This window comes from Nannospalax galili, unplaced genomic scaffold, assembly GCF_000622305.1.
Source record: "Nannospalax galili isolate Female #2095 unplaced genomic scaffold, S.galili_v1.0 scaffold24, whole genome shotgun sequence".
NCBI classification, from domain to species: domain Eukaryota; kingdom Metazoa; phylum Chordata; class Mammalia; order Rodentia; family Spalacidae; genus Nannospalax; species Nannospalax galili.
Genome location: NW_008352654.1, coordinates 1,564,480 through 1,576,816, shown reverse-complemented (window position 1 = coordinate 1,576,816; position 12,337 = coordinate 1,564,480). Strand labels below are relative to the sequence as shown.

Genomic DNA, 12,337 nt, shown 5'->3' with positions numbered 1-12,337 from the left:
GATTAGGCAGAGGGTAAAGAGAATAGTTGATAGAGTTTTTAAGATTGCTGAATCCCACATCATTCTTCATTTGTTCATTCACTCAGAGAATATCGAGGGATAGAAAACTACTCACTTATCCATCTCTGTGTTGATTGCCACTATACCAAGGGTGCTTATTGCTAATACAAGAGAAAAGTATGGCAAGGCAAGCCTCACATGCTACCTATTTTACAGGTAAAGAAGGTGAGGCTTAGAGATCTTGTCCAGTCCAAGGGCCACCCAGCAACTAAATGCTTCAGTTGGAACTGAGCTCAAATCCTGTATTCTCTTTGATTTTTCTTTTTTCCTTTTTTATTTTTTGTGGGGGGAGGATAGAAATCTTTTTAAGTATTTATTAATTCTATTTCAGTGTATGGGTGTATGCCTGCATGTATGTAAGAGTACCCTTGTCATGTAGTGCCCACAGAGGTCAGAAGAGGGTGTCGGATCCCCTGGAACTGGAGTTACAAACAGTTGTTAGCCACCATGTGGGTGCTGGGAATCAAACCTGGGTCTTCTGCAAGAGCAGTCAGTAAGTACTCTTAACCTCTGAGCCATCTCTCCAGTACCTGAGTTTTATTTTTTCATGTAGTCCAACTGGCCTCAAACTTGCTTTATAGTTGTGTATGAAGTTGAAGATCTGATCCCCCTGTCTCTAGCTTCTGAGTGCTGTGAATTCAGGCATATGCCACTATGCCCAGTTTATGCAGTGCTAGGCAAGCACTCTATTAACTAAGCTGCAGCCCAGCCCCAAATCCTGTCTTCTCTGTAAGAAGTTCTTGCTTCCGCCTCATGGAAAAGTAGTTGACTGAATTTTCCCCAGAGTAGTTATTCCTTGACCCCTAATCTCTATTAATTTGGCATTACTTCAGTACTTCAAATGGCTCAGCTGGGAACTTGCTGCCAAGCCTGACAGTCTGAATTTGAGCCCCAAAACCCACGGTGGAAGATGAAAACTGACTCCCACAAATTGAAGTTCTTGCTTCCGCCTCATGGAAAAGTAGTTGACTGAATTTTCCCCAGAGTAGTTATTCCTTGACCCCTAATCTCTATTAATTTGGCATTACTTCAGTACTTCAAATGGCTCAGCTGGGAACTTGCTGCCAAGCCTGACAGTCTGAATTTGAGCCCCAAAACCCACGGTGGAAGATGAAAACTGACTCCCACAAATTGTTCTCTGACCTCCACATGTATATTGTGGCACGCCTCCCTTCTCCCCCAACATCATGCACACACACAATCAATAATAAAGTTTTAAAAATTTATACTCATTTATGACAATACTTAATGCCACTTTTTTTTTTTTTTGTCTTCACTCTGTAGACCAGGCTGACCTTGAACTCACAGAGATCTGCCTGCCTCTTGCCTCCTAAGTGCTGGGATTAAAGGTGTGTGCCACAGGCCCAGCTCTTACTATCCTTTATACACACAGGTATGATAGCACACAACTTTAATCTCAGCACTCGGCATACAGAGGCAGGCGGATCTCTGTGAGTTCAAGGCCAGCCTGGGCTACATAGTGAGTTCTAGGCCAGGCTCAGCTACATAGAGAAACTTGTCTCAAGAAAAGTTTTTTTTAGGGAATTACTTTTTCTTTTTAATATTTTATTATTTTTATTTTATGTATATGCATGTATTGCCTGCATGTAGGTGCACCCGTGTCGTGCAATGCCAGTGGAGGACAGAAGAGGCTGTTAGATCCCCTGGAACTGGAGTTAGGACAGTTGTTAGCTGGCATGTGAGTGCTGGGATTTGAACCTGCGTCTTCTGCAAGAAAAACTAGTGTTATTAACTGCTGAGCCATCTCTTCAGCCCCTGGGAATTACTTTTTCTTGCTAGATAAAATAATACTTTAGAGACTGGAACACTGACGAGCCACTAACTGGTCTTGGTTGTGTAAAAGAAGAAAACTAGCATTTATCAAGTGTTCCTACTTGGTTCTTGTTCATGAGTGTGTGTAATTTATACAACCAGAATTTATTCAATAGACCTAGGACTAAACAGCCTCTGCCCTCAGTTCTAATATAGTGGAGGAAGACAAGTACACAAACAAGGAATTATGTCTGAGTCTTATGGAAACTTTAAATGTACAAAATTTGGTGTAAATTCACCAAGAAAGGGTCTGGGTAGGATTAGGAACACTGAGGCAAGACCTAGCACTGAACTTACATAGCTTGTGATGAAATTTCTTCCCCTTTGATGGAGCTTAGGAACTAATGAAAGGAGGTGAGTGTATAGACTGAAGATACCAGAAGCCTCCCTGGGATTGTCTTATCCTCATTGTCCATATAAGGAATTGGGGTAGAAGAATTGCTTTTTTTGGTACTGGAGATTGAACCTTGAGCCTGTTACATGCTAGGCCAGTACTTCACCAACTAGGTTACACCTCCAGGCCTTTGTTTTAAGACAGGATCTTAGCCGGACATGGTGGTGTACACCTTTAATCCCAGCACTTGGGAGGCAGAGGCAGGCGAACCTCTGTGAGTTCAAGGCCAGCCTGGTCTACATAGTGAGTTCCAGGTCAGCTGGGGCTACAGGGAGTCCCTGTCTCAAAAAGACAAAAAAAAAAAAAAAAAAAAAAAAGACAGGATCTTATTAAGTTATCTAGTCTGAACTTGAACTTTCAATCCTTCTGCCTCAACCTCCCAAATAGCTGGGATTACAGGCCTTCACCACCTGGTGGGGCAAACAAGAAACTGTGAAACTTAGATTGGGATGGAGGAGAGTGAGAACCCATTTATCTTGTGTCATTTGGTCTAGACTAGGGAAAGGCACCAAGAAGGCTGGAGCAAGCATCCTCCTGATTGCTTCAGGTGCCTCCCTAGCCACTTCCTTTCTTTGGTCAAGATGGACACAGTGTTCTTGTGATGCCATAGGATACCACCTACACTGTGTATGCTGCATGGTTCCAGAAGACTTCTTGCTTTCCAGTGCAGCCATCAAAGACTTTCAGAACTGTTAAATCCATTAAAGAGATCTAAAAAGATGACCTTTTGGAATGATGATGAATGGGGTGGTATGCTGCATATGCTCATTGATAATCCACTTGACAGAACTAAAATGGGGTCTCTGGAGTGCCCCTTGTAATTGGGGAATGTTTTGCTTTCACTTTGGAGCCTTATATATAGGAAAGTAGCTGAATAAACCTACTAGTAACTACACATTCAAAGATTGATGGTGCTGAAAGTCAGAGAAAGACACATAAACCTTGCCTGGCTATATTAAATACCTACGGACTGACAATGCCAAGAGAGAGAAGACCAAAGCTCTATAAACCCTGCTTTATTACACCATCCCCAGATGAACTGCTCTGAGGGAATATAAACCCTGTTATATTACAGTGCACAGGGCCTCCCACTGCTGCGAGATGCGGTACATGAGCACTGATCTTGATTTGAAATTATAAATGTGCAGAGATCCACGGTCCAAAGAAGACTCTAATCTTGGTTAGATTCTAGCCTCTAAGAACAAACCCCATGAAATAGAGAACATGAGTATTAGAGTCTGCAGAAGAGCAGCCAGTGCTCTTAACTGCTGAGCCATCTCTCCAGCCCCCCTGGTGATTTTTTGTAAGGATGGCTGGTAATCTTCCCCAGTTGACCTGTACCTTATACATTTGCCAACTTCAGAATCACCATCCAATTTTAGTTATCAATAGTGGTTTGTTTTCCTCCCTTTTAGAAGTTAGGAATGATTGAGTCTGTTGTGGTAGCAATTTGGTATACAGTTTAAAACACTCTGTGCTTTTTTTATATTAACATTTTTCATTGATGGGGGTGGTGCACACCATAGTTTATGTGTGGAGGTCGGAGGAAAATGGGGGAGTTGGTTCTCTTGTTCCACCATATGAATGGGGACCAAACTCAGATTGTCAGACTTGGGCAAGTACTTTTTCCTGAGCCATCTCACCAGCCCTCAAGCTGAGTTTTTAAGTTCCTATGATCCCTTTTTAGGTTTTCATTGATATGTTGTTTACTTTCTGATTCCAGCCAGAGAGATGACAAGGGGGAAGTTCCTCAACATTCTAGAGAAGCCCAAGAAGTAACAGCTACTTGTGTCCAGGTGTCCTGAAGACTGTAACCAAGTTCCCACCCTGTGCAGCTCTAACAATGCACACCTCATGCTTTCTGGGAAGAGACCAGAGGCTGAACTTCCAGGACCATCCTTCTCTCCTGCTCCTAGCACTGTGCACCTCTGAAGACATTTGGTAGCAAGAGAAGACAATTCCCTACCCAAGGATCATTGCCATTTACTAAGTCAGCATCACAGGCCTGTATGTCAGTAACACCAGAGGTTTTGTCATTCCGAAAGCTCAAAGTTGTGCTTTCTCATTTCCACAAGTGGTTTGGGAGCCCCAGGATCTTCGAGTTGCTTTGATTCTGTACTGGCAGATCAATTGTGACATGTTGATTGACTGGTTTGTGTTGAGTTGTACTTCAGGATGAAGAGATCAGAGACCAACTAAATTCTGAACCAGACTGCATCTTGATCTTTGAACTCTCTAGGATACAATGGATGCCAGGACTCCCATGCTGGAGTAACAGAATCTTCTTGAAATGTGCATCTGCTTTTTAAATTTTGCACCCCTCATGATACTCTTCATCCTTAATGGCATCTGTTCCCTGCTTCCCAGCCCCACCTTGCAGGTTTAACTCTAGGCAAGTGGCTGCCTCCTGGGACTGGCTTGTAGAGAGAAAGGTACATGCTATGCCACCTTGTGTTCTGGACCTCAAGTCCAATATGAAGATAACAAAAAAGACTTCTGAGTTCTAGTTAATCTGTTACATAAGTGAAAGAATAAGTATGGCCTGATAGCACAGTTTATGAGAGTTTTCATTTGACTGAGAACTAGAAGCCCTAAGTGACTTAGTGTGTGCTATCAGATGGTAACAGTATGTTGTCCCCCTTTTCCCTCAGAGCACACATATCAGATACTTCACCTACTTGACAGAAACGTACACACAAGAATTCCCTGTCTTAAATACAACTCTCATGGAGTTCTTTGCTAGTTGAATGTATCTGTGCTAAAATCTGAAAGTTTGGGCCATGGGTAAAAATAGACATATTCTATTAGACATAGTCTTTCACATTTTGACAAGTACAGAGAGTCCCCTAAACTTTATAGAAAGAATAACTCTGTGGCAGTAGTCCAATAGAGTTTGGATGCAAGAAGAGTTATGGTCAAGTTTGTGGTCTTGAGTATCACTTAGGACACACCAGTCCTCAGTTTGACAACTGGTCTTTTGACCATTTTCTGATATTTGTACCTGTTTCCAACGCTAGAATTAGAATTGATATATTTTCCCCTCATTTATGTCATTTGATCATCAACACAATTTAACTCTTTGAAAAGAATAAAACAATGGAGCACGAAATACAAAAGATGATCTGAGAAGAGAGGAGTCTGCTGGGGTACTCCCCAGAGGGGCTGGCTGCAGAGGCTGATTTTAAGTTAAGCCTACGTTTGATATTTCTTAGTCTCACTAAGTACGGTTAAAGCGAGTGTGTGCAAGTGGTCAGAAATAGTGCCATAATGTCAGGGTTTTTGCTTCACTCTGTGTTTGGGAGTTTATGACTTCAGGCACTTTTGTGTTTGAAGAAATTGAAAAATGTGTGGAGAATACTGAGCTATCTCCCCTACACCAACCCAGTCTTCAATGGGAAGCCACTAGTTGGTTTTCTGATCTGCTGTGGCCTCCTTCTTTTACTGTCATCCTGTTCACCAGCACTTAATGTAAGTAGATGTTTAAGAATTGCAATATTTATTGGGTTTGTATTTGTCATCCTTAGAAATATTAATGATGTATTTTTATATTGATAATATAAATTTATGTATAGTATGTATATTTTAGGACGTTAAAGGATTGTACTTTGTGTATGTTTTCTGTGTGTTCATAATAAATGTGTCCCTTGTATAGGAGGATGAGTTTTTCCTTTTAAAGGGCCAAGTTGTATATTTACAGGTAGCCCCTCTCCTACCAGTCATCCTGCTTGTTACTGCTAAACTCCCTGTCCTGATAGGTAGGTACATTTGGAAGTCTTTGGTGCCACTTTATGTCTACTAATAAGTCTGGATCTCTTCCTGTCATTTTAGACTACAACCTAAATGACCATCCAGTTTGGCTTCCTTCTTCTATATATAAAATCTCTCTTCCAGCTACGCTGAACAGTTTCTGAATTCCTCACTTGTCCAGGCCATTGAATTCTCAGAATTGCACCCATCATACCGGTTTTTCCTATAAGCCCTTGATTACCCCACTAGAAGCAATCCTTCCCCCATCATTCCTGTGGCATTTAAGTGTGCCATTCTGCAAGCATGTGCAACAGCATGCATGTGGAGGTCAGAGGACAACTTAATAGGAGTTGGTTCACTCCATCATGTGGGTACCAGGGAACAAACACAGATCTTCAGACTTGGCAGCAAGGGCCTTTACCTGCTGAGCCAGATCTTATTGCCCTTCAAAGTCATAGCTTCCCCAATGTTATATCTATCCCCCATGTGTACTTCTGTGTCTTCTTTGAACTAGAAATTCAAAAGCTGTCTGCTTTGGTATGAATTCCCTTTCAACTCTGTTCAAGACCTAGAGAAGAGGAAGTACTAATTAGTGCCACCATTGTCATCCATTGATGGTCCAGCAAGAGCTGTCAGAAGAGTATGTCCTTCTGGAGAAAAGCATTCCATTGTAAGGAAAGCAAATTGCTAGCTAGCTCACTAAACAGTCATAGGATACTAATTTTGTTAACATCAAAGCACCCTCCTTAGTTTATCCTTATCATACAAAATATAATAATTTTATTATTTTTTTATTTTCACATGTGTGCATGTGTGTATATGTGTATGTGCTCATGTATACAGGTACCTGCAGAGGTCAGAAAAGAGTGTCTGATTCCCTGGAGCTGGAGTTAGAGGCAGTTGTGAGCTGTCCATTGTGAGTGCTAGAAACCAAACTTGGTCCTCTGAGCAGCAAGTGCTGTTAACTGCTGAGCCATCTCTTGAGCTCTTATCATTTTTTAAATTTATTTATTTATTTTTTTATTTTTTTTATTTTTTTTGAGACAGGGTCTCCCTGTAGCCCCAACTGGCCTAGAACTTACTTTGTAGACCAGGGTGGCCTCGAACTCACAGAGATCTGCCTGCCTCTGCCTCCTGAGTGCTGGGATCAAAGGCGTGCACCACCATGCCCAGCTCCTGTTTATTTTTTATTTTATGTGTGTGAGTATATTGCCCAAATGTGTATAAGTGCACCTGTGTCTTGCAGTACCCTCGGAGGTCAAAAGAGGTTGTAGGATCCCCTGGAACTGGAGTTACGGATGGTTGTCAGCTGCCATGTGAGTGCTGGGAACTGAACCCAGGTCCTCTGCAAGAACAGCCAGTACTCTTAACCACTGACCCATCTCTCCAGCCCAAATGTATTTTATTGTATGTATATGTATGTTTTGCCTACATATAACTAAGGGCATCTGTGCCATGTAGTGCCCATGGAGTCCAGAAGAGGGTATTGGATCCCCTGGAACTGGACTTAGGGATGGTTGTTAGCTACCATATGGATGCTAGGAACTGAACCTGGGGCCTCTGCAGAGAGCAGCCAGTGCTCTTAACCAATGAGCCATCTCTCCAGTATCTCCCCCCACCCCCTTATTATGAGTAGACATTTGTTAACTGTTTGGTATTGATTCTCAAGCTTCTTTTTGTTGTAGTTCTTATGGATTTGCTCCGATCTGATCAGTGAAAAGGGAACAAATGAAAGCCATTCCATTGTCCCGGCAGCTTCAGATGGTGCTTGGGCTTCCACAAGTGCTTTGTAATGAAGACAAGAAATTTCTTTTCCAGGAGGTTGCTCCCATCTTTTCTGTATCCCCCAGGATTAAGGCATCACAGAAAAGTGAAAAAAGTAGGTTAGGAAATGGGCAGGCGAGCCAAGGTAGATGATCCCAGGCGGCTCCTACTAGCTTAAACTTGGTTTACCTCCATCTCCAAGTATTAGGTTATGCTCTTCATGTTGTTTTTATCATCCTTTGAGAGATCCAAGACCACCAGACCTCCAAAGTCCAGGGAGTGGGCAAGCAGAGGTGTCTCCAAGTTCAATTGTAAGTTCTGACTGGCCTGTAACTGGGTTTTTATGTCTCTTTAGATAGAATCTCTACCCCTTTGGTAGTGTGTCTTTGTGCCTGAAAAGCACTTTGTGCTCACACTTTTTGTCTGGTACTTTTTCTTTTAGACCAGGGGCAGTTTTGGGCTTCAGGTGGCACCAGGTGCAGCTGTAGCCCTGGGCTGGCACGAGTGCTGGCAGAGCCTGTTGATCAATACAGGACCACCCTGATGCTCCATTAGCCATGCCAGGCATTCAGAACTTCCCCCTCTGGGGGGCCCCTTCCTCCTAATGAGAGCTGGGAGAAGGGCTCTTACAAAACATTGCCTCAGAATAATATTGTGCTTTGTCCCCACCAGTAACCAGGGCTGACAGGATCACTCTGTCCATTTCTCTTCTAATTAGCACAATTTTAGCATGGCCTGAGCCAGCAAATAGAGCAAAGCGATCAAAAGCGATCGGACAACCGTACCGAATCACAAACAGAAAGAGGGCCATTCTCTGTAATTAGGTGAGACAATCCCTCAGCCTTTTCTCGGCTGGAGTTTGCTGCTAAGACTCTTGCTGTTTGGGTCCCAGCAACACAAGTTATATGTCTCCCTGGGATACTAATAAGCCCCAAATTGTCTTCCGCTTCACACAACTCTAAACATTGGACAGATACAGGGAGGAGGAGGGAGAAGTATAGTGAGGAATGGGGGACAGGGTCTCTAAACAAAGCAATTTCTGGGAGGTTTCCCCAACTCCAAAAGGCATGGGATGTGGGCAGAGGTGCTACACTGGGCACAGCCTGGACTCTATCCCTTGAGCTGGAATCTAAAGCACTTAGAGTCCTGGCTTTCCAGGAAACCCACTCTGCTATTTGGCCCTGCCCAGCTTTTTCACCTCCTGTCCTCACCCGCTCTCCCACTTGTCTACTCTGGTGGCATCACAGGCACATAACTGTGGCACCATTCCTGGGACTGCACTGAAATTCTTACAACAGTATCAAGTTCTAACACAGCCTGCATGTGGATTCCACCCTTGGAGAACTCAGGACTTGCGAGGGCCCCACTCCCTCCTCACCCTGCCTACATTTCTAGTCCCCGTCCCCTTCCTGTCTCTGGCTCATCCCCTCCTTACTGTCCTCAATCTCTCCTAGGTGATCTTTTTTAAAAAAAATGGAAAAGTAGCCTATCACCCAGCATAATGGCACCTTTTAATCCCAGCTCTCCAGAGGCAGAGGCAGGTGGACTCTGTAAGTTTGAGGCTAGCCTGGTTTACATAATGAGTTGCAGGCCAGCCAGGGTTAAATAGTGAAACCCTGTCTCAAAAAACAAACAAAAAAAGAAAAGTAGCCTATTATCTGCCAAGGCAAGATGTCACAACTGGCTACTCTCAGAGTTTGGCCAGTTAATGAAGAGAAATCTTGCCCCCAGGATTACAACCCATTACTGAGATACTTGGGGTGATCTGGTGGTAAATTTGATTGTTGCCAGAGACAAAAGAATGTCAGGAGAGTGTCGATGGGAAGCTCAAGCTCTGAGCAAAATTGGTTTACATTTTCCTCTTTATCTTGATTCATATCTGATGTTTTTGGAAGTGACCTCAAATAACCAGAAAACACTCAGTTATATAGACTCCAGGGAGTCAAAAACTTCAAATAAACAAATGGTTCTGTTGTTTTCCCAACTTTGGGAGTTTTAGGGGGGATATTGGTTGTTTTGTGGGCTTGTTTGTTTAGACAGGACAGGATCTCTTACATAGCCCTGGCTGGCATGGAACTCGCTATGTAGACCAGGCTGGCTTCAAACTCAGATCCATCTGCCTCTGCCTCCCTAGTGTTGGGATTAAAGACATGTGCCACTACTAACCTTGGTGAAGACTTGACTTTTAAAATACTTTTTTGGGAGCTGTCAAAATAAGTCCAAATGTGTTCAGTCTCTTGTAGTTTCTTTAATAAAGAGAACATAGAAGAGCACGTAGCAAGTAGTCAGTACCTAAGAATTTATTGGGGAGGCTGGAGAGATGGCTCAGCAGTTAAGAGCACTGGCTGCTCTTGCAGAGGACCCAGGTTCAGTTCCCAGCACCCACATAACAGCTAACAACTTTCCAGGGGATCCGACATCCTCTTCTGACTTCATTGGGCATTGCACAACACAGATGCACTAACATATATGCAGGCAAAACATATACATAAATTAATAATAATAATAAATATTAAAAGAAAAAATTTACTGGGGTCAGAGACATGGCTCATCTGGTAAAGGCACTTACTGCCAAGCCTGAAGACCTGGGTTTGATCCCTGGGATCTTCATGTGAAAAGAAAGAACTCCTACAAGTTGTCTTTTGAGTTCCACATGGGCTCCATGGCACATGCACACCCACATATTCACACACAATAAATAAATGTTTAAAATTTTTTGCTTTAGCTGGCTACACAGCAAGACTCCATCTAGACAAAAAAAAAAAAAAAAAAACCTCCCTTGAATTCTGAGTAAGGCAGGAATGGGTTGTACAAGTCAGTACTCAGCCAACAGGACCCCGTTCCCATTTTAAAAAGCAGTCCAGTGACTGATAAGCATACAGACTTTCAAGTCAGGGTGCCAGGGTCCAACTGCTTCTGCCATCTCCTAGGTATGTGACTTTGGATAGATTGCTTAGCCATGATCATACAGTCTTAGTCCTGTGTTGTGTGAATAGGTTGCTTGACCTCTGTTCTTTGGTCTGCTGGTTTGTGAGACGAGTCCAGCAGTAGCTCCTAACTCCTAAAGTAGTTGTGGAGATGAAATGGGTTTTTGCAAGGTGAGAACAGTGCAGGACACGTCTTACCCACTGTATGACTGCTTGGTGGGGCTACATGAAGGTGGACTCAGTGTCATCTTTAACTTGTTATGCTCACATTGGTCCAACTAATTGACCTCTTAAGGGAAACTACAGTAAGCTTTGGTTACCTGGAATAATTAATGCAGAGTAACATCTTTCTACCTCTTGGGAGAGCTAAGGGCTGGCTTACTATTTCTCATTCCCCGTCCTCTGACTACTGTATGTATTCAGTAAATTCAGTTGTTGACTCAGCAGACAGTAGCATGAGAAACCATTCACAGTTGATAAGCAATTGGGGGAAAATATTCTTTGTGACATTGGCAGGTTTCTGAGCTGATGGGTTTACTCTGAGTCTCAAATCACTGTGTTTCTCTGGTCTTTGTCCTACTATTTTGTGAGCATCCATGCTATTCCAGTCACTGCCCAGGAACACATTCCTTTGCTTCATTCTGTCATACCCCTTGGCCCTCCCCATACATGCTCCCCACTTCCTCTAAGTGTGAGGTTGGTCAGGATCTCATTCCCTTTCCAGGTCTGAGGAGGGTCCACTGGGACCTTGGCTCCCCTAGAAGCCTCCTCTGGGTTTTACCCTCTCAGGGAACGCATGGAGAGCAGCCTGAGACCTCAAGGTCAAGCAAAGCTGAAGGTCATATCCTGGGGCCTTCTTGGATGCATCTGAGCCCCAGGAGGCATACTGGCTGGCAGCTCCACATAAAGGAGCAGCTGGGAAGTCAGGTTAGAAAAGTCAGTGACTTGACATCAAGTGGAAATGAGAAATGCTGGCCACGATGACAGGGTACCTTAAGCAGGGCCACAAGGGATATGTGGGGCCCAGAAACAGAATATCGGGTGGCTCAGAGGACAGCAAGTTCCCAACACCTGCTTCATCCATCTTAGCCTCTTTTTCCACACCATCTGCTGCTCTGCCTCTACCTTACTCGTGCGTGTGTGTGTGTGTGTGTGTATGTGTGTGTGTGTCTGTGTCTGTGTCTGTGTCTGTGTCTTTGTGTGTGTCTGTGGGTAAGTCAGAGATCGCTGTTGAGTGTCTTCCTCCACTTCTCCACCTAATTTTTTAAGCTAGTCTCTCACTGAACCTGGAGCTTACCAATCCAGCTAGCCTGACAGGCCAGCAAGTCCAAGGGGTCCTCCTGTCTCCACCTCCCAGCACTGAGATTGTAAACACATGCATCTGTGCCTGGCTTGTACACAGGTGCTGGCAATCAAACCCATGCTTGCATGGCAAGCACTTCATTGACTAAGCCATCTCCCTAGCCTCCTGCCTCCACCTTCTTATGGCTGAACTTTATCACCTGCTTCCTTCACAGCTAGGCTACCCAAAACTGAATGACCCAAGAAGGCCTTCAAACCTATTGAAGAAACATCAATGCATTCATTCATCTTGTGAACTATTGAGCAGCTA

At 43.7% G+C, this 12,337-nt stretch overlaps 1 protein-coding gene across 1 annotated transcript in view; it reads left to right on the top strand.

Moving 5' to 3' along the window:
• The window catches only part of Lin52 (lin-52 DREAM MuvB core complex component), a 128,253-nt gene extending 122,312 nt beyond the window's left edge, over positions 1 to 5,941 (top strand). The window contains exon 6 of the mRNA XM_008849751.3: positions 4,011 to 5,941. Within this exon, the coding sequence (XP_008847973.1) occupies positions 4,011 to 4,066 (56 nt within the window). The 3' untranslated portion in view covers positions 4,067 to 5,941. The remainder of the gene's footprint in view (positions 1 to 4,010) is intronic.
• The last annotated feature ends 6,396 nt before the right edge of the window (positions 5,942 to 12,337 follow it).